This window comes from Thalia democratica, chromosome 3 (genome assembly GCF_965202585.1).
Source record: "Thalia democratica chromosome 3, ktThaDemo2.hap1.1, whole genome shotgun sequence".
Lineage (NCBI taxonomy): Eukaryota > Metazoa > Chordata > Thaliacea > Salpida > Salpidae > Thalia > Thalia democratica.
Window position 1 is genome coordinate 18,958,430 of NC_139167.1, and position 23,918 is coordinate 18,982,347.

General features: G+C 23.7%; 1 protein-coding gene across 1 annotated transcript; it reads right to left on the reverse strand.

The window, feature by feature from the left end:
• Positions 1-2,320: 2,320 nt before the first annotated feature.
• Positions 2,321-23,168, reverse strand: LOC145831532 (eukaryotic translation initiation factor 2-alpha kinase 3-like). The gene is made up of 24 exons (XM_082938812.1): positions 23,071-23,168; positions 22,013-22,148; positions 20,660-20,731; positions 20,371-20,486; positions 19,605-19,733; positions 18,519-18,600; positions 18,047-18,160; positions 16,541-16,682; positions 12,109-12,199; positions 10,934-11,061; positions 10,144-10,246; positions 9,030-9,186; positions 8,569-8,751; positions 8,073-8,155; positions 6,716-6,865; positions 6,076-6,422; positions 5,783-5,909; positions 5,370-5,593; positions 4,992-5,107; positions 4,559-4,657; positions 3,854-3,946; positions 3,505-3,645; positions 3,079-3,243; positions 2,321-2,665 (listed from the first exon to the last, which is right to left on the reverse strand). Exons 1-24 carry the CDS (start codon positions 23,142-23,144, stop codon positions 2,636-2,638), a joined length of 3,102 nt encoding a protein of 1,033 aa, XP_082794938.1. The 5' UTR covers positions 23,145-23,168; the 3' UTR covers positions 2,321-2,635.
• Positions 23,169-23,918: the final 750 nt, after the last annotated feature.

A 23,918-nucleotide genomic window follows, 5' to 3' on the forward strand; every position in this document is an offset into this window, starting at 1 on the left:
AACTACTTTTTTTCTTGGTAAAGTACTCACTAAAATTATTAAACTTTAGCAAAAAAACTTAAGTTTAGATTTTTATATTTCCTACATAAGTAAACTTTGATATAAATTTTTGTGTTAAACCAAGTTTTGTAATACTTTTTAATTGTGAAATATGTATTACATTTGAAACAAATTTTGGAAATATTTATATTGTAGATCAACTCTTTAGTTTTGCTTATAAAAGGTTATAATAGTAATTTCGTTTAATTTCTGTTACTAAAAGTTTAAACTGTAAATATCAACGCTTAACTTTAATAAGTTTTAAACAGTTTAGGTATCAATAGATTTAATATAGTTAATTAGATAAAGAATAGTATCAAAAAAATAATATTTTAAACAATACTAGTTTCAGATCTATAGTAAGATTTCTGAATACTAGACTTAATGTTTAAATATCAAATTTGGTTATGTAAATGCTATCAACAGCTTAAAAACCACTTTTTTATAGAAAAAGGTGTTAAGTTTGTACTAAGTACATTTTTTACTTCTTTAAAAACTAGAACTATATTTATTTATTAATAACGTTTAAAATTTTTAAAGACAATTTATTAAAAAAAATCGTAGTTATCGGTAATCTTTTTTACACATGTATAAATAATAAAGTTATCTTAAGAATACCACTGAAAATATACAGCTTGATTTTTTTATAAACTTGAAAAAAACAATACTAAAAGTACGAGTTTAAATAGATTTTTATAAAAGTTTAAAAAAAAATAATATTTTTAGACAGTTTACTAAGACTTTATAAATAAAAAGTATATTGTAAACTGCTGAAATCCAATATAATCTGTGCTTAAAACCCTTAGTTTTTTTATTATTTTAATATTAAGCTTTAATTGGTGTTACAATTGATGACCAAAAGCAACTCCTAGTAATTTTAAAATTTATTCTTAATTTATAATTAGTATTAAAGGTCTACTGTATGACCAAGTTGTTTGGATTATTGGTTGCTACTTATATACAATATTCTTAATAATCTACAAATTTTCACAAAAAATACTTTATATTTGAAAAAACTACTGTTAAGTTTTTAAACTAAATCCAAGTGGTGTACGACTTGATAACCAAAAGGTTACTTTGTACAATAGTTTATTAAATCAAATTGTTTTGGATCTTATTTTTTATTGCTCAATAATAGTTTAGAATTTTCGAATTAAAAATATCCAAGCTTATATATATAAAAGACTAATATGACCTAATAAAGTTTTATTCAGTTCCTTAACAGCTTTGTTTTTTAATTGAAGTGTTACAGCTCATAAATTCTGTTTGAATACACCTATTTATTATAAAATTTGTAGTTGGCACAAAATAATTTTTACAAATAGTTTTTCTAAATTGCAAAGTGAACAAAATCTTTTTTATTCCAGCTATTTACAAAACAGGACATTTTTGTTACTCATGTACAAAACAAGTGTGATTTAATAGAATATTTTATAAAACTTAAGAGCATTTATTATCTAGCATTCTTTAACCATCAACGCTCAATTAACCTTTTGAATGACAAAGTTTCAAAGTTATAGTCCTGCGTAAACCTAACGAAAAAAGAGGAGTTGTATAAACAGAAACATAATATGTTGTAACTTTTACAGTAGCTTTTAAAAAATTCTACGGTAATTTTTTTACCAAGTAATTAATATACATCTTCGTACACAGTTTATATTGTACATTTATTTTTAGTACTACAATGGGTTATTTGATTTTTAAAAATAACTTGAAACTAATTAGTTGTTTGAAAATATGGAAGAAAATTGAAAAAAAAAACTTTGATTTTACATTTTAATCTAACTGTAACAACAAACTATAGTTATCAATTTTGTGTAAGTTTAGACTCATTAACTTACTTTATTTTATATCTTATTCTACGAAAAATGGCATTTAACAGTTTATTGTACAAAATGCATATAAACTTTACATTTTTCAAAAACGTATAAAATATCAAAAACGGTCAATTTTTTATGATTGTAAATTGAAAGACACAAATGAATTTGATCGTAAATAAACTTTAGCAGTAAAACAAAACACTAATTTATAGTAAGCCACAATAAAAATACAAAACAAAATAAATCACTATATAGAAATAAACAGTCAATGTCAGCAATTAATAAAGTGTAAAAAGTTTAACTATTTATTTTACAACAAAAACATTTTTGATAGTTATGGGTACTGAAGTTTATAAAAAGTATGTTACATTAAAATCATAATTTAAATTACATAACTAATGAAATGTTAGAAAATTAAAGAAAGTTTAACTTTTCGAAAATTAAGAGTCGTTTGATAAAAGTTAGTGTATAATAAATCATTAAATAACAAAAAAATTTATATCTTTTTCAAATATGTAAGTTAAATAATATTTTTAATCTTAAACTTGCTTAAAACTTTTTTTTAATAATTACTGTTGAGGTGTTTTATTTAGAAATAAAGCTGCATATGAATTTAAAATCTTTTATAAGGCTTAATTTCTTAAAATTATTTTATTTTGTAAGACAAAAAAAGTGAATACGCTTATTAAAAATATATTAATAAACTGTATTTATACGTCATCCAAACTATTAATAAATTCTAAAACTTTCTTTGAGTTTGGTCTTTCTCTGGCTTCTTAGTTTAGCATTTGACTTATAAATTCGACCTGAATAAATAATATATTTACTCAGTATTTTAAAGAATTATAAACACAGTTGTTAAATAATTTTTTCCACTTTATGTTTTAGTTTCGTGATATTTTTCACAGAACAATATCTACGTAACAACCTCAACTTACTTCATCATAGATATAAAATTTGATTATTAGAATACTCAAAAATGGACAGAGCTTTTTAGAAAATGGTTAAAACAAAATAATGTGTATTTTATTGTGTGCAAGTAAGTATACAGAGTTAAAACTATATTTGAGGAAATTTTGAACTTGTAAGGTATTTTTTAATTAAAAAGATAAATGTATTCAATATAGCCTGCTAAAGTAATAAAAAATCATTCTATTTTATCCTAATTTCAGTGAACTAATAAAACTACAACTTAACAAATCAAATTAAAAATTCTAACCATTTTAGGTTTTTCTTGCTGGAATCCTTCAGGAAATTTCAGGTTTCTGGCATCCTTCAATTTAAGCATTCTTTTCATTCCTGTACTGAATGGGTAACACAACTCGAATAATATCAATCCAAGTGCACAAACGTCTACCGTATCCGTATATCTCTTACTGGTCATCTGGGAATAGAAAAATATATGTTGGATAAATTCAAGTATCATAAGACCTAATACGTACAAAATGCTTAACTTTTAAAACTAACTAAGTGAACATTTACATTCCGATTCAACTTAATGAACAATAAATATAATTTAGACAATATTTATAGTTTTTTTTCAAATAATCTTGCAACAGAATAAGATAAACAAAACAAAAGAGTAAATGTATTCCGAGCGACTCTCATCAGCAGAACACAAGCTAAAAAGATATAAGTTTCTCACTTGTTCGGGAGCCATATACATTCTTGTTCCAACTTGCTGTGTGTGGTTCATATCGGGGGATTTCCGAGGAGTGAAACTCGATACATCAGGGACTTTTTGGTGAGATGACGAAGTGACAAGTCCAAAATCACCAACTTTTACCTTTGATTGATAGTAATGTATTTATAATAATAATTATTATTTAAACTTTGACCTGTTGGGTAATTGTATTATTTTTTAAAATACTTTTTTATTTGCATTTAATACTATTATTACTTATTATACTTATAATTCTTGGTTATTATTGCTTTTATATTTACAATTTAACCTAGTAACTTAATATTATGTTTTATTATTACTTATCATTTACCTGCCCTGTCTGGGTTGAGAAAAATACGTTGGATGGTTTAAGATCGCGATGAATAAGGTTGGATTGGTGGATGTATACTACTGCTGATGTTACCTGAATAAATATTTAAACAAGTAATTATTATGCCCTACTCTATTTATTTTGTTAATTTTATTGTTTGATAAGAGATAGGTTATATAGTGGTTGTATAAGTGAATTGGTATATAGGTTTGATTTTGCAGTCAACAGAATTTAAAGGTTAATTTTTGCGTAGACTTACTTTTTTTTATACTCGTCTTTATTTTTACACGTACTAACTTTGAAAATCAGTTTTACTTCTACTTAATACATATAAAGAAATTATACAATTAATTTGGTAAGAAGAATTCAATACTTTGAAAAATTAAACTAAAAGATTCTGTTGCGTATAATAAATGTTAAAAGTTTTGAAGAACAACTTTAAAATGATACATACCAAGTTAAACTAATGAATATTACAAAAAGATAACATTATTAGCAGTTTTAACTAGTTTTATTTGATAGAGATTTTGTTGTTTATTAGAAAAAAAACTTATTATATCGGTTAAGTTAGTTAAGATTACATAAGTCAAATCAACTTATTTCAATATACCAAGACATTTTTTAGAGCAATAAGTACATCAACTAATTTATTTGATTGAATATAAGACATTATTTGATAATAAAACTTAAATATTTTTTTCTAACTTGTTTGAAAATATCAATACTTTCTTGATAATTTCTCTTTTCAGCTGTATTATTAGTTTCAAGCCAGTTGTGAAGATTGTCATCTCTACAGAGTTGCATCTGTGTGGAAAATTAATACAAATAAGGTTCACTTGTTAATACAGTAAGAAAAATTGAGCAATTAAACATATTATTAGTTACTTCATTACAGTTAAGAGCTTGTGAACTAAAACAGAACATGTACAAAATCAATGCTTTTTTACAAAATTTAAAACAAAAAATTTAGATAAACTATTTAAAGCAAAGTTTTATTACAAAAAATATAACAAATAAAAGTGTAAACATGATAACATAAAGATAATAATACAAGCTAACCAAAGTTAATGAGTAAAATAAAATTAAATATAATTTTTTTTCAATACTAATACAAAATTTTTGAGTATATTCTACAAACCTGTATGTATAGATAAGACTGTCTTGTGAATAGCATTGTTGAACTTTTTCTCTTCAGCATTCTCCTTTGTTGAATTGATTTTTTGGATGTTTCACGTTCAATCTTGAACTTTGAACCTTTGAATTAATCAGAAATTAACAATTTCGAAATTTATAAAAGTCCACATATGTACTTAATTAGTACGATTTAACAACAGCTGTAAGACTAAAAATAGAAAAGTATATTTAAAAGATTATAACTTTTTAAAGACGAATATGAACTCAACTACATGTTTAGATGTTATTTTTACTTATTTAGATCTATTAAAATTTTATCATTAAACAAAACGTAAACCTTTTAATTATTTTTTTAACTTTTATTTCTATTATTTCAACTTACATTCAGATTTGCTTCTTATCCTTTTATTCTCCGAATCTTTGAAACTTTTCTGAAAACCATTTGTCGTTTCATTGAGATCTTCAGTATTCCAACCACCTAAATCCTGATCATTATGGGTATCCTCTTGGTTGTTATGAGTATCCTGGTTGTTATGGGCGCGGGAATCGAAAACGATACCCATGGAACTCGATTCGTCGTCATAATAGTTGAAGTCGGAAAAATTGCTGGAGATAAATAACATTAAGTTAAATATGACTACTTCTACTCATAATGACGAATCTGTTTAGCTTATTACTGTTTTTAGAAAATGCTTTAAAGATAAACCTAACTTTTTTAAATAATATTTTTTTTTTATAAAACCATTATTTTTATTTCCAGATATTAAGAGAAAAAGTTTAAAAAATTTTACAAACTTTTGTTCTCCAGCCCAGCTTTTCGCAGATTCGTCATCATCACTTTTATGAGCGAATATTACGTTACAATCGCTAGAAGCCCAACTTTCAGTGTCGTCATCAGATGCGTTTGAATCAAAAGATTCAGCTGTTAGTATACATTAGATTATTAAACTGCACAAATAAATAAAAAACTAACTATGTATCATAGGAATTGATGTTTTTATTTCAAAGCTATGAGAAAAACTAAGAAACTTTTAAATTAAAAAATTAGAAGTTTGAAAATTTCGATGAAGTACTCAAAGAAGTATAACCTTCTGCCGCCGTTGATTCTTCGAGTTTCATGCAGAAATCCCCGCCACCGTACCTTTGTGACGTCATTAGACCATTTCTGTTCTGTGATGTCATAAAAGGTGACTTTTGAACTATATCTTGACTTTCTCCCAACTTAAAGTTCACGCTTGACTGCCTTCTGTACGCGTGCGTCGTTCTCATTGGTCTGTTCTGGTCTTCATGGCTCAGTGATTTCAGTATGGACCTTTGTGACGTAATGTGAGGTGTCATGCTTTGCAACTGTGACGTCATAGAAGCTAGTTGTGACGTCATATTAGTAGTGGGAGTTGTGAGTTCTGTTGCAGTGAAACTTTCAGAGTTCCAAGCTCTGTTGTGAAGTTTATAATTGAACACATATCAAAAGGAAAAATTGCTTATCTTAGAAAGTTGTGTTTTTTATTATAAAGTTTAATCCACTAAATTAAAATTTTTACAATTTAAACTACAGTGTGTATATGTTAAAATACCAAAGAAAAGTCTGAATATCTTAAAATTTGCGTAGTTTGTACTCATTAGTTAAACAAACAACACTTCTTGATAACTAAACGACAAAACCTGGTTAATTCAAACCATTTATTTATCATATTTATTTATCATATAATTATGAAAAACAAAATTTACCCGCACTGTTTCTGCAGTAGTTCATCTTGAGTTTTCTGCCAGTTTCTAGGTGGAGTTTCATACCAAGCTTGAAAATACCTGACAATATTCGGATGATCTAAGTGTGCTAGTGCTGTCACTTCTCGTTTCACTTTGTCCCTTGATCTGATGCTGTAAAAAGTATAAAATAAAGTTTTTTTATGGTTAATAATTTGTTAATTTTTGTATAAGCATTTCAATTGTTTTTCAAACAATACTCGGGCGATCTAACTGAACTTAGTGCTGTTACTTAACTTTGTCACTTGAACTTATACCATTTTGTGATAAGATGATATGCGAAACAGTGCGAAATAATGTGCTTCAATTGGTTTTTGTTGAACTTTTTGGATGATCAATTTTAATTGATTGGATTATGTTGTAAGACTGATGAACTTATACTTGATTGCTTACACGATTTTTTATACAAACATTGAATTCTATTAGTTACATATTATATACATTTATTATTGCTTACATTACACACTAACCACTTCTCAAACATTTAAAACTATTTAGTTATAATAAGTTGCAGTTATAAAACGAATTTGAATGAAATATTGTTACAGCAAACACATAATTGATTTATCAAACCAAAAAAAGTTTTGGTTGATATCTAAATTAAATTATGTAACTATGCTACCACAAAATCCCATTACAATTCTTTACAGTAAATTAAATAGAATGATTTAACTTGTTGTTTCTGAAGTCATATGTTATAAATTGAAAGATAAGTTATCCAATACTTAAAAACATAACTTTGTTTGTCATTATTGCTATATACAATCATAGTAACCTAAGTTTTAAGTAAAACATGTATAAGTTATGGACAATATTATAGATAACAAATTTAATGACAATTTTTTTATTTAAACTGTTTTAACGTAAAATTACCTTGCTTAAACTTTTGTTATGAGGTTTGTATCGTTACACTTTCTAAATTATATAAGTGTTAATTGAAAATAAACATATAGAACTCGTGAAATAAATTTCCCTTAATTTTCTTACATACTTCAAGGGCTATACATATAAATTTCAAAAAAAAGTTCATTGGCTAATACAACAAAACACATATAATTATATTGTTTATATTACATGTCTTTTATAAGTTATTTATAAAAAGCTTTCAAAACATACACTCTACCTTGGTCAAAAGTATTTTACTTGTTTCTTTTACTTTATAAACTAAAAAAGTTAGTTTAGTAGTAGGAAAAAAAAAATTTTATTTTTTTTTTTGTAAACTTATTTTGATAAGTAAAAGAGTTATTCTAACTTTAAAAAAAATATTTTTTTAAACTAACTTTAACATTAGTTTTAAATTTTACACTTTTTATAAACAAACCTATCAGGCAACAAAATTCTTTTAACAGCGTAAAAACAATCATCCATTTTATTCTGAGCCTTAAAGACAACTCCAAAGCCACCCTGTAATAAAAAATAATTATGTTGAAAAAAATGGAAATAGAAATTCAAATTTGAGCTTTTCCAATAACATTGTTTTAAATACAGCTTAACATATATAACTTTAAACGGCGTTTATGGCTTAAAAAAGAATTATCATTAAAAAAGATTCCATAAGTATTTATTTAAACTTTATTTTGGAAAACACTGAAGCATAATGTAATTTTGAAATAAATTTCTAAAAATTCTAAAAAACTAAGTTAATACTTTTATTTATTTTTGTTAAAACCTTTTTTAAATATTTTTTACAATAAACACAACAAAGTTAACTTTTAATTACTTGAATTAAGTATAAACAACTATTCCAATTCAAGTCATTACTTAAAATAATTTTTGTATAATATAACTTGTAACAATTGATATAGAGATAGACTAACTTTACCGAGGCATTCAACCACGGTGAAATCGGTTTGAAATCTCGATTCAAAATTCTCATCTTCTTTTGTATTTTCATCTTTTGCTTTCAGTATATCTAAAGCAACTTTTTTTTCGTACTCTAAAGTTTCTGTTTCAACTTTATTTGCGGTTGTTGTGTTTTCTTTTGGTTTACCAACACTTTGCTGTTAAAAAAATATAATTTTATAAAAAAAATTAATTTTCATACTTGATTTAAAACAAAAAAAAATAAAAGATCATTAAAAACAAAAATTTGTTTAAGAAATCTGGTAAAATTTAAAGCAGTGTCTAAAAATTTGATTAAATTGTGTAAACTGTTCAAATTCTAAGAAGACTATTTACTTGTAATTTACAAAAATCTATGTTTTTAAGTAAATTATACGAAAGAAATACAAATGATAAACAAAAAAAAGCTACCACAAAACAGTAAAACTAAACTGACTTTCAAATAATCTTTAACTCCATCCAGCAAGAAATAAAAGTTGTACATTATAATAGTAATGATACCAATTAAGATCCATAGAAGTTTTGACAAGTAAGGTATACTTTCATTATCATGACCACAAGTTGCGTTTTGTAATATTGCTGGGTTCCTAGATCTGTATATATAAGATTATTTTGTAAAACGAGAAAATTGAATTCTGTTTTTATACTGTCGTTATATATTATTTATAATAAAATTTCTGTAAAATATAATTTGAGTTTCTAGACCTGTAAAAATTAAAGTTTGTAAACTTATGTGAGTTGAACGATTGATATTAATTTAACTATTAATGTATTGTGTACAAATAAAAGTTTAAATTAAAAAAAATATATATAGGTTAAATATAATTATTCTCAAACTTAAGAAGTTTTTATAGTCATTTTTAATTTTAGATAAACTTCTTATCGGTGTTGAGTTATTTTTGAACGGTATTCAACTTTAAAAGTTACAAATACCTTTTAATAAAAAACTATTTAAAGTATTTATTTTTTTGTGAAAGTTTAGAACTATATTTTTGTTTGTAAATTAAAAATGTATGTCTTTATTTAGTTTGCATTTTTGATATAGCTACAAAACGTTTCTTTCAATGATGCTGTTTCAGTATACATATATACACAAATGTCTTTTTTATTATTTATTATAAGTTTATTATTTTTTTTAATTTAATAAACAAAACACTTTTTTAAAAGCACGTAAAAAAAAAAATAACAAAAGCCACTCAAAACCTTTTAAATCACAAAAACAAAAGCTTTCACAGTTATTTTAAGAACAATGTTTCTAATAATAGACACGTCATCTATATATAATAAGCGAGTTCAGCTTACGTGTACTTTAATCGTATGCTTTTTTAAACTTTAAGGTTTTAATCCATATTTATATAAAACCTCACTATTGATTAATTGATTTAAAAGAATTATTAAATATGTTCTAAAAATAAATAAATAGGATTTCACTGAGTTAAATACTTGGTAACTTTTATATAATATTAATACTTACTTGCTTGTTACTACATTTTGCAACATTTCATTTTCAATCAATAATTATAAACAATAGTACATAACAAAAAGCTTACTGAGAACTGTGCACATTTGAATTTGGCAAATACTTTAGATTGTTATTTGAATTTTCAATTATATCAGTCAGCTGATCGAAATCTCCATACAAAAATTCATCACCTGCGAATATAAACTGAATATAAAATATATTTTCATAGAAAATATAGAATACCTAACTACAAAAACGTTTTAAGTTTTAAATGTTGTAAAATTTGTTTACAAAAACTTTCTGTGCTGTAGAAAAAAGAAGCTTCAATTTTTTTTTGTTTTTCTATAAAACTACTAGTTAAATTATTTTAAAACTACTTCAGAAGTTTTTACATTACTAAATAAAACAAGCAAATTTTCAAATTATTGATTAGTCTTTAATCTAAGTAGGTAAAGGTAAAATTACTTAAAGTTTTTCTCGGTGGACTTGAAATACCACTTTTAAGATAAATTTAAATTAAAAACTTTGACATTGAAGTTAAAACCAGTCAAGTTTACCTAAAACTTATACACATTTTATACAAAAATGATAACAAAAGTATAAGTTTAGTTGTAATAAATTAAAAAATATTGTATTTTATTTTTGAAATACTTTAAACAAAATTAAAATTAAATTAAAAACAAACGTAAAATCTTAGGAACTTTTTAAGGTTTTAAGCGTATTTATATACTTTTAATACTATATTAAAGAAACCGACGTTTATAAGGTTGCAATTGAGTTTCAGTATTAAAAATACTATTATTTTTAAATTTGAAAATGCAAGTAAATAACAAACATCGTTTTTTTCACTAATACCAGTATTATATATAAAAACAAACGTTTAATTTTAGTAGGCTTATAAGGTTGTAATTGAGTCTCTGTATTTATATTATTTTCGTTGTTACCAATAGCTCCAATGGTGCTTTTCGATGGCTTGGTGAACAGTTTCAATTTCGGTCTGAATGTGCTGTAGAAAAAAAGTTAAAGAGTTTATTTGAATTGATCTAAGTTTTAATTTAATATTAAAAATGAAAAATTGTAATCAAAGTCTTAACATTTCAATGATAAATTTATTTTTTTAGTTTACTTGTTAATTTTTTCACAAGCATAATGTATAACTTAGCAAGTGCAAGTTTCAAGTACAGAAAACTAATTTATACTTTTAACAAACAAATTTAAAACAAATAAAATTGAAATCAAACTTTTATAGATATGTTTTATTGTGTTTGCAAAAGAATTTGGTGTAAGTGCAAAATTTTTCTTTTCTTTTGAAATTATTGTTCAAACGTTCCCATAAAAAAATTAGCAAAAAGTTTACCCAAGGGTATTTTTGAAAGAATTTTTTCAAAAATTTCAACTGTAAAAATTTTAGAAAAGTTTCAATCTTTTTTTTTAAGTTTTTCACAAGTATAGTGTACAGTAGCAAACAAAAACTTTAATTACAAAAACCTAGTTTATACTTTGAACAAACAAATTTCGAATAATTAAAACTTTATTGAAATCAATTTTTTATAGATTTTATTTATTTTGTTTGCGAAAGAATTTGGTGTAAGTGCAAAAATTTCCTTACTTTTAAAATTATTGTTCCCATAAAAAATTAGCTTAAAGTTTACCCAAGGGGAATTTTTGTACATATTTTTTCAAAAAATTTCAACTGTAAAATTTTAAAGTGGGACATGTTTTGCAAACTTGCTCTAACACTTTTACAGATGACAATTTTCAAATATTTTGTTTTAAAAATAGAAGCGTACTTATTACTATAGTGTTTTGTCTGCTGTATTGATAAAATGAACTTGAGCTTTATAAATAACAAATAAAACACTTAAACACAAATTACGTTCATTTACTAGCAAGAAATTTAAGTACAATATTAAATAAACAACAAATTAAATAAATATTGTATAAAAATACAAACTTAGGTGAATTCTTTTGCATAGCAATTATTGCATTATAGGCTATTTTTCATAGTAAGTACTTGATAAATATTAATTATTATATTTATAATTAAACAAACTTAGGAGAGTTCTTTTGCAATGCAATTATTGCATTATAAGCTACTTGCATGTCTTCAGATAAATGAACAAATGCTTGTTCATTGAAGTAACCTGAAAATTAATATACAATTAATAAATAAATAAACTATTGGTATAATAACTGTAAGTATACATGAAAAGAATTCGTTATAAATAACAAAATATAAAATGAACAGATGGCTGGTCGTTGAAGGAACCTGTAAATGTGATAAAAGTAATGTTTTTTTATTCATATGTGTTTTAATCAAATTGTAAAAAAATTATAAATTGATTTAATAGTTTAAAAGTATATACTGGTCTAAAATGTCTGATGTAAACATTTGTGGTAGTTAAAAAATGCCATAGCTTGGTTTTATGGCATTAGTAAGAATTGTAATTTATATTAAAATAAATATAATAATAACAATGTAAAAAGTTAAATAATAATTAAACTAACTGTACATAAATAAGCAATTAAGTCAATTAAAAAGATTAAGAATCATTACTGATTTGTAAATAGTGTAAGTTTCAGTATATTATTATAACAAAACTAGAAATTAGAGTGTATTCATGTGATAATAGTAAATAATGTAAATTTTAGAAATGCACATTATAATAATAAAGTACAAATTACTGCATATACTGTACAAACAATACCAAAACAAACAAACTTATAACGTAATTGATTAAAGAGAAATATTTTATTTGTTCTGACAATATTTATTAACAACCACTAAAGTGTTTATTTAATTACGTTATTCATGTGATAATGCAGTTATATTGTAATAAGTTTTACAAGTACCCTACTTAATGGATAGCTGAATTAAATTTTGACTGTGATAGTTTGTCATTATGTGATTATTATCCAATCTAATCTCTTAAATATAGTTTGTAATTACGTAAAATGATGTTTTCAACTATAAAACTCTGATTGGTATAATACAATTAGTTGTTTATGTTGTACTTCAAAAATTCAGGTCAAAGCAAATAGGTTTACCTTCTTTTTATAATTTTTAAACTTTTGTATCAATTCTGAGGACTTTCTTAAGTTTTTGTTGATCTAACTCTGAGGTGTTTAAAGGTAATTCTGACAATAGTTTATAATACAGTAATTTCATAATATGATAGTTAAACATATTTTCCTGTTTAAAATAGGTTTCTAAAAATAGATATCAACAACATTGAGATTTGTTTGTTTAGCAAAAAAAATGATTTAATGCTTCAATTTATAGAAAAACTTTTATTAATATATTCAAGTACCCTCTTAAATGTTTTGTGAACAAATTAAAGAGTTTTTCATAAAAGGATTACATCATTTATTTACTTTACAAAATCTATAGAGAAATTATTTGTAAACTAAAAATAAAACAATTTTTTTCAAACATTTATATAGGGTTTTTTAGGTTGGAAAAATTAAGTATATTTGACCAAAAAAGGTTTTGTATTATGAAACCTCATATTTATTCATTTTTTAAAACTTTTTTATGGTAGCTACAATTGCCTAATAATTGTATATTGGCCACAAAGTAAAAATTGGTTGTTAAAAAATGATGCAGTTTTCTATTTATGGGAAACTATTGTTAATAACATGAAGTACTCTTTTAAATGTTTTGTGGAACAAATTAAAGAGTTTTCATTAAGGGATTACATCATTTATTTACTTTAGAATATCTACATAGAAACTACTAACACGTTTCAAAACCAATATTTATACAGGGTACTTTTAGGTTAAAAAAAGGGTACAGCTGTCTAAAAAAGATATATCCTACAAAGTTGTATTTAAAAAACTATTTTCTTTCAGTTTCTTTAATAACGATTTTGGATCACTTTAGTATACTTTATCTTTTCTTTAAAGTGTGAGTTGAACATAACTTACTGGCTATAACAAGTTTCTATAAATAGATACTAACAAAAAACTGACATTTTTTTGTTTGGCAACCTAAAAGATGATGTAATGCTTCTATTTATAGAAAAACTTTTGTTAATAAACTCAAGTACCCTCTTAAGTTTTGTGGAATAAACTAAAGAGTTTGGAATAAAAGGATTACATCATTTATTTGCAATACGTATAAATAAATTATTTATAAGTTATTAGGTTGGAAAAGATGTGTTCATTTAACTAAAGAAGATATATATCATATAAAGTTGTATTACAAAAGCTTGTATTCAGCTTTTTAATTATGTACTCTGGTCATAAAAACTGTCTAACAACTCTATAACTACCCCAGTTTAAGAATTGATTGCAATAAAAATGATGTAATTTTCTATTTGCAGTAAACTTTTGTTAACAAATTCAAGTACCCTCTTAACGTATTGTTAAAAAATTAGAGAGTTAGTAAAGTTCTTACATCATTTATTTACTGGACTATACTTGTTTAATTTGAAATTGTTATGCTCTTGAAACTAAAATAAGTTTTTACATGTTTTTAATCCCATACTTTCATAGAACTTTTACTACTACAATTTGCACATAAAGTATAGTTAAAAACTTATATAAATATCATTCATAAAATATTTGCAGAGGGTTACCATAATTTTTGCCGGTTCTAATTAATATATGACTACAGAAGAAATAAATTGATGTAATTCTCTATTTATCATTATATATTTACAATAATCTAAAAGAGCCAATTAGTAAAAACCTGAAATAATCAAAGAATTTACTTAAATTTACAAAAAAGGATTACATAATTTGTTTACTTAAAATTATTTACATAAGACTTTCTTAAGTTTGCACAAGCTCTATGTGCATACATTTGATAACAAAAGAACAGTTTATATAACTTCCTGTATTGAATTTAATTTTTTAAGAATCAAACTTTATATCTTTATAAGTAACACAATATTATCATCTAAAATTCATGGGATACCAAACACAAAAAACTAATACTTAGTATTATTTCAGAATGGAGAGCTAAATGACCTCTTACAAAACGTTAATAATTAATACATTTGTTTGTGCAAAGAACATAGGTAGGTTTTAAACTTTAAAAAATCAATTCATCCAAATAGCATTTAAAAACACGTGTGTTAATATAATTAGCTATAATTTTTTTGCTATTAATTATTATTATTTCAACTAAATTACGTATACATTAAAGTGGGCTGACATGATGCTAGTAAGTTTACGTAGATTTTTTATACTTTTTTGTGGGTTTTTGGACTACGTATGAGTACACCCACTTCAAAAGTTTATTGGTAAATAAGTATTGCTATTTAACCTAAAAACGAATTACATCATTTATAATTGAACCTGCTTTAAAATACCAATTAAAAAAAATTAAAGGGCATATAACTAACTGTGTAAGCTAAACTGTACAAAAGTAACATTGTTATTGGAAACATTTATAGTACTCTTTGTTAATTAATAAAGCTTTAGATTAAATATAAATACACCCACATAAATACTTTTATGTGTATTATTGGTAAATAAGATTAATTTAGCCAATAACTAATTACATCACTTATATTGGAGTCTACTATAAGATAGTTTTTAAATAATAATTGCAGGGAGTATAACTAAATGTGTAAATTTTATTGTACAAACGTGGCATTGGTAAATGAAAAATTTCTGTAAAAATTAAACTAATTGCCAAATGTCATAACAAATAGTAGCACATTCATTTCTTTAAAAGCTAATGATTGATTACAATCCCTCCAAAAAATACCACATTTTAAATAAATTATTGAATTTACAGAATAGAGTTATGTTTAAAAATATGTTATGTATGTTATCTTTGTCACTGTAAAGTTATCGTAAACTTTTTACTTTTGTATACAACGTAAATAAAATATTTGCAGAGTGTTACTATAATGTTTGCTGGTTTTTGTTATTATTTGTTCAAGATAACGTTTAAATTAAAATGCTGTAACAATAACATTATCAAAACAAACTCAAGGCCGCAATTTAAAAACAATTAACTTCCTTTTTTGCATAAGTAAATTGCAAGTCATATGACGAATGTTAAGGAAAAAACTAAACAATTTTTAATGAAAGCTTATTAGATTCGGTTAAACATTAAAGAATAGTTAAGTTTGATACTGATTTATTAATATTATTTTTAAATTAATTAGCTACTATTTCATAGCCCATAATAGCTAACAAATTCTAACATATCAGCGCATTATTACCATTAAATAATTTATAAACACTGTTAAATTTTTTGTTTTAAAACTACACCAAATATGATATTGTAATATATGCTTGTACTTCAAAAATTACTTAAACTCATTTTTAGTATAGTAAACCACATAAGTACCCCACAATTTTTTCCCACATTTTTTTAATGTAAGCTTGTTAACTAACCATGAAATATTAAGAATTTAGTGTTAGTTTTGCAATGTACAAGTCTATATATGATCTTAATATATGCGAAGCAAATTTATATTTTAGAACAGTATCTTTTTTCATTTCATAAAACTAAACAAACCAACCATGAAACATTGAGAATTTAGTGTTGGTTTGCTGACCGATTTGATCGTTTCTCAGCTGGGGTACAAATTTTGGGCTGAAAATATCGATTGGTTTGAGCTCACTGTTAGAAAGAAACCAAGCAGAAGCTATGTGGCTACCAAACTGAAGTATTAAAAATTCATAAAAACATTTTAAAAGTATAAATATGATGATAATAATATATGACTTTGAAACTGAAAAATAATTAGAAATAGTTCAAAATAATTATACATATTTACTTATAAAATATCAAATGGTTTTAGTACATTGTTTAATATGAACTATATTCTATGTGGTTTAAAAACTAAAATATATTATATAAAAGATATTATTGAATACTTAGCTATGATTTCTTAAAGTTATTTCATTGAAACTGCTTGTTGCAATTAAACGTTTGCAGAATACTTTTAAAATAAAAACAAACTTTAACTGGTGACTTAGTCTTATGTGTATTTCTGCATATGAAAAAATACAAAATAAAAGCAAATTGTACGTAAAAAGTTTTTAACATTTTAATTTTATCATTGAATATCTCACAAGTTTAACTAAAAATTATTTCATTTACTCATTAACTAAAATAAATCATTTACTGGTTTTAGTTTTCTTTTTCTTATTAAGCGTTATAAGTATTTATATGTTTTACAACTTTTATATGTTGATTAAGTGCTAAATCATGGTTACAGTTTATTTGAATTTAAAATAATAAATTTATTAATAACTAAAACCATTTAATCATAGGTTTGTTAAACAATATTTTTTCATAGTCTATATTGCAATAAAACATTCAAGTACTCTACAAGTATCGAAAGTGTTGCATAATATAACAGTGTTGTAATTGGTTTTAACCCGATTAAACTTTTTTTTGAAATAATACAAAAAAGTTATGTGGATTATAATTGTAACATAAGTATTTGAACTATAATAACAGAATTTCATCATATTCATTCATATAAATAATAAATATTGCAAATATGCCTTATTAACAGACAAAACTATAATGTACAAGTTATGAACTGCTGGTGACAAACTAAACAATAACTATTTAAATAAATTAAAACTCTTAGTAGAACAACTAAATCTTATTATATCTATTTTACTTATAATCTCTTAAAACTAATTTCATATTTAGTTCATAAGCCTTATTTTTATTTTTTGCTTTTGAACTAAAAACAGTTATATACTCAACTGTTTATTAGAAATTTTGAAAATGTCAGTTGAAACAAAATAAATAACAAACAAAATAAAAACATAATGTACCAATCACCAACATAAGCCTACTATAGTTTTTTTACTTATATAAACAACAATCCAATATTTTTTATAAAAGTTTAATATATTTTAATTTAGTATATATATTGTATTTGTTTATATGCTGTTTAAACTAAACGTCTCAATTTATACTATATACTTTGTTTAAAAAATATATCAGTTTTATAATTTTAATAACTTGCTATGTTTTAAACTTATCAAAAAATTATTAAAAATACCTGATGCCGCCATCTAACACTAGTGCCATCAATATATTCAACACTTTTTCTTGAAATATTGAACTTTATTTTGTCGATGTGGTTTTTTGTGAAGATCATATCATCAGTTATTTCCTGTCATTAAAAAAATAGTTAATTCTGTAAAAAAGAATTTAAATAAGTATAAGTTTAGGTTACATCAAACAAACTTAAATTCTAATTTAAACTTTGATAAAAAACTCTTGTTTTAAAACCATTGAAAGGCCACTAATAACATTAATTTCAGGTATTTTAAAAATAAACAAAAAACTTTAAGTCATAACTTAAGCCTAAATTCTGTTTATTTCTTGTTTATATGCTTACATCAATAGATATTAACAAAAGTTAATATAAATTTTAAACATTTTTTAATTTGGTTCTAAAAATTCCATCTTTTTTATAACTATTTTAAATTATACAAACGATAATTTTTTATATATACAATTCAACTTACACCGCTACCAATCAATTTAGAACTGTCAATTTGTTTCCCTTGAGAGAGTTGTAAATTAATTTCACCAACTTTGAAGTTCCACCTGTTTAGAACGATAAAAAATAAATTTATTTAACAAATCCTATTATTATTTTATTTTCAAAAAATACTGTTTTCAGTATGTTTTTGTTAAGCTATTCTTAGTTAGCTACTTACTGTGATACAGTCAAAATTATAAATTTATAAATTATAAATTTCACTTACGAAAGGATAAAAAAAAAAAGAAAAAAAAAAGACTATTTCATTAAAAACATATCTTTTCTTTTAGTTTTCAAGCAATCTATATGAAACTTTTAAGTTTAAATAAATTATATAGCACAAACTTTTATTGATTTTTTTTTGTTTTGAGTAAAAAAAGTTTTGATAAAGAAATTTAAAAAAATTGATAATTTTTTAAACTTTGGTCGTGAAGTGCTTAAATTTTGATTTTTTTAGTATCTTACAATAAGACTTTTTCTATTTATGCAAGGAATATTTCCAGAAAATTTGAGGCTAATTGACCTAAAAATGAGGAAGAAGAAAGATTTTTATCTATCTATTTATATATAAAGTTAATTTTTGAAAATATGGAGAAAGTAGGCAATGAAAAACTTTTTCTCCATACGTTTGTATCGGAATCTTTTCAAACCAATGCTGCTATCTCAAAAATTAATAAACATTTTTTTCTGTGAAAAGTATCTTGTAGTATATGATTATAGCTTTCATACAAGGTCTAAAATTAGTTTTCGTAACAAAAAAATTGTTTGATCCCCCTTATGCCCTTAAAATTATTACAAAAAAATGATTTCTATATCTTTAAATAAGTTGATAATTTTATTTTTTTTATAAAACTAACTTTATTCTAACTACTTATTTTGTTGAATTTTGACTTATTTCCTTTCTTTTTTTCTTTAAATAAATAGTGAAAGAAATGTTTAATATTAGTTGTAAACTAGTAATAATTTTTATAAAACAAAGGATAAAGTATAAATATTGCTGTAAATTTAGAATAAAAAAACTCAAAACTTAATGAATAAAAATTAGATGACAAATATAACTAAAACTAACAGTTCATGGCCATCTCTGCTTTCAACATGTCTGACTGTGAGTTGACTCTTTTTAACAACAAGAACATCTCCATCAATATCTGTTTCAGTTTTCTTTTGTGTATTGCCCAATGTTGCATTGTACAACAAACTAAAATATATTTTTTTTATTAGATGATATTTTATTAACATTTATTTCAGTTTTCTTTTGTGTATTGCCCAATGTTGATTTGTACAACAAACTAAAATATATATTTTTTTATTAGATGATATTTTATTAATATTTGTTTCAGTTTTCTTTTGTGTATTGCCCAATAACTCTTGTTTAAATGATTTTTAAATATTTTTTCAAATGTTTTTCATTGAGGTTAATAAAAAATATGATTTCGCTTACTATAATATTTTTAAATTCTTAATTGCTAAGAAGGATATTTCAATTAATTTGTTACAGTTCTAGTAAGTATTCCCATTAAAATTATAAAAAAAGTAGTAATTTCTATTTGTATGCAAATGAACTTCAAACTACCCAGTTTGTGCATCAATACTGTACCATTCAATACCAAAAGTTCAAAACTTCCCATTATTAAGTTACTAAAATAAAATATAAACTTTTGGTTTATTAAAAGAGCAAAAATTAAAACTCTCAATCTGATTTCAAAAATTTTCTAAATCAACATAATTATTTCAATTTAACTAACTTTTAAAATTAAGCAACATTTAAAACTCTTAATCTGATTTTAAAACTTCTATAAAATAGTATTCCACATAATTATTTCAATTTCACTAACTTTCCAGTCTGTGCATCAATACCAAGTGTGGAAAACTGCCTCCCTCCAACCAAATTCTCCCTCAACTCTGAATTAAAAGAATTCTCAAGTGCTTCTTCTGCTTTGAAGGGAAAAGGCTGAAAAATAATCAAGTTATACATTGTAAAAATTGATAGCATTGGTTGTTATCAAAATAGGATTTTGTTAACAACAGAAATTTAAACCTGCTTAAATGATGTTTCAAATTTAAACAAAACTTGTGTATATTATAGTAAATCATAAATCATAAAAGTACTATATAGAAATAAACCTCTAAATAATCACCATCAAGTTTAAATAATCCTCCGTGAAGTGAAGGAATTATTTCCAAATCTTTGTCAGCCTGAAAATTAAAACTTGTGTTTAAACAAAAATAAAAAATTGTTTTGTAATCAAGTTATGGCACAAATTAAGGCCATAGGGGGGGTAGAAGCCATTTTTCGACCAAAAATAACATATAGACTTATATTATAGTAAACTTCATATTCTTTCAGATGCTTTTTTTAGATTTAAAAAATATTAAGTAACTTTTTTTTTATGACCGGTTATATAAAGGGTTGTCTTTATAAAGGGTATCTAAAGGGTAACTTTAAAGCCGTTTTTCTCGAGTTTTTAAAAACGGACTTTAAAATCTATCTTCTCCTTCATTTTTCAAGCAACCTTCTTCAAATTTTCAGGAAATGTTCCTTACATTATGAGAAAAAAACGTTATTTGTGAATTTTAATAATTTTAAGAAATAAAAATTTTATGACAAAAATTAAAAAAAAAAAGTTATTTTTTATCAAAAAAAAATTTTTTTTTCAAAAAAAATGTATTTTTACTTAAAATTTTTCAAAGTCACAAATAACGTTTTTTTGTTATTGTATAAAGAATAGACTGTAAAAGTTTGAAGAAGACTGCTTAAAAAATGAAGGAGGAGATAGATTTTGAATGCATTAGTCTTTTTTCGCCGTTTTAGTTTTTCCTTCCCCATAAGGAACCTGTTATGCGGCCTGACTTTGGCCGGTCATATCTCAAAAACTAATTCAAATTTTTAAAAACGGTAAAAAGCAACTTGAAGCTTAGTAAAAACTCTATAAAATAAGATCAACTTGTAAAAAACATGGCCTACCCCCCCTATGGCCTTAAATCTATTTTTCTATTAAAGATATGTTTTTTAAGCTAACTTTTTTTCAAATCAAAAAAATCCTTTTAATAGGGTTGCCAAATGTTTTTAGCAAAATATCTCCAGGTTTTATTTCCTCCAGGTTTTTAAAAGTACACATATTTGAGCCTATTTTTAGTTTTTGTTAAGTTTAAGGTAAAAACTGTGTTAAAAAGTAGAAAATCATTTAAAAAATGTGTTTTTAAATTTTGTGATGAGAAAAAATTGTATCTATATGATAAATTTTTTGTGTCGAATCAAAATTTTTTAACTTAACATGAAAAATTTGTTTTAAATTCCAGGTCTTTTAGCCTAAATTGTCAAATTCCAGGTTATCAAGATTTTTAGCAACCCTGTTTTAATGATGTTTTTAAACTAATAAATCTAACTAGTACTTAAACTAAGGTCAAAACTGACACTAACTCATTAAAATGACACGAAGACACATAATAATTAGTTTTCTCAATAAACAAACTAACAAATTTCAGTGTAAGATGTTTCATACTAGCTGACACCAGAGGCGCACTGTCATAATCACGTGACCAAACCACGCGACCATCAGAAGCATCCAATGAGGTCAGTTTGCCATCAACAGTGGATACTATTACTAGTTGCCTGAAAATAAATTTAGATAAAATCATGCTATATCTTGCAAAAGTTGTAAGAGCCTCATTAGAGATGGCATTTTTTGTTTTTTGATAAAAAAAATCCAGAAAACTTACTAAATAGGATAAAAATTACATAAAAATCAAAAATTGCTTTCATTAAAATGTTCTTAAAATTTGTCTTAAATTGTGCACAATGTGTTTTTGTAATAACTGGACACATGTAAAACATTTTCAGCAAAAAATATTAATTTTTTTTTTTTGGTCCCATACAGTTTACATTAGGGTGGTTTTCAAAAAAATCAAAAATAGCCTCTCTATAAAAACGTTTTTAAATTTGCTAAAATTTTGCAGGGGGTGTTTTTGTGTTATTTGCCAAGCAAAAAATTTTCTATCTGAAAACTCAAAGTCACAATATTTATAAGCACTGTAAGTTAGAATAAAATTGTATATTAAAACAATACGATTTAAGTCAATTATATAATTCATAAGCTAACAATATTATAATTGCCTGTTTGAGTTTTTTTTATTTATATAATATAATATTAATTTAACATTAAAATTTTTACATTAATACTTGTTTGTTACAAATTAATATAACAAATGAATTTTGCAGAAGTTAATATTTAATAATTTAAAACAATTTTAAGTTAAACAACTATAAAAGTTTTTATTTGAAGCAAATTTTCATTATTTGGCACAAAACTTTGTTATTTTGTTGTAAAAAACCAAGTAAAGATTAAAACTTTATTGATTGAAGAATTATTTTATAAAGGTCAAAATATTTTATAAAATGTAAATTAATTTTGTATATAATATAAAAAAACTCTTTTATAATCATAAAACTTTTTTAATAAATATAAGATTATGTAGATAGCAAATAAAAATTGTAAAATAGCTTTAAATTATAATTTTTTTTGGCAATAACTCACTTTTTAGGTTGATTAGCTGAGCAGGATTGCAAGATTCCAACGCACATGAGTGCTAAAGTTACATATTTTCTCATTTTTCATTTGATTAATTAAAATCTGAAAACAATAACAATAATAAAATAAGTTCTAAAATTACATATTCTCTCATTTTACATTTGATTAATTAAAATCTGGAAAATATTTATAAAAATATAATTAATATGAGTGCTAAAGTTACATATTTCCTCATTTTTCATTTGATTAATTAAAATCTGGAAATGTTAAATAATAATAAACATAAGTGCTAAAGTTACATATTTTCTCATTTTTCATTTGATTAATTAAAATCTAAAAACAATAATAATAATAAAATAAATTCTACAATTACATATTTTCTCATTTTACATTTGATTAATTAAAATCTGGAAATGTTAAATAATAATAAACATAGGTGCTAAAGTTACATATTTTCTCATTTTTCATTTGATTAATTAAAATCTGTTAATATTAAATATAATAAAAATAAGTGCTAAATTTACATATTTTCTCATTTTTCATTTGATTAATTAAAATCTGGAAATGTTAAATAAAATAAACATAAGCGCTAAAGTTACATATATTCTCATTTTTCATTTGATTAATTAAAATCTGGAAATGTTAAATGAAATAAACATAAGTGCTAAAATTACATATTTTCTCATTTTTCATTTGATTAATTAAAATCTGAAAATGTTGAATAAAATAAACATAAGTGCTAAAGTTACATATTTTCTCATTTTTCATTTGATTAATTAAAATCTGAATAACTTATAAAAGTATAATTAATATGAGTGCTTAAGCTACATTTTTCTCATTTTACATTTGATTAA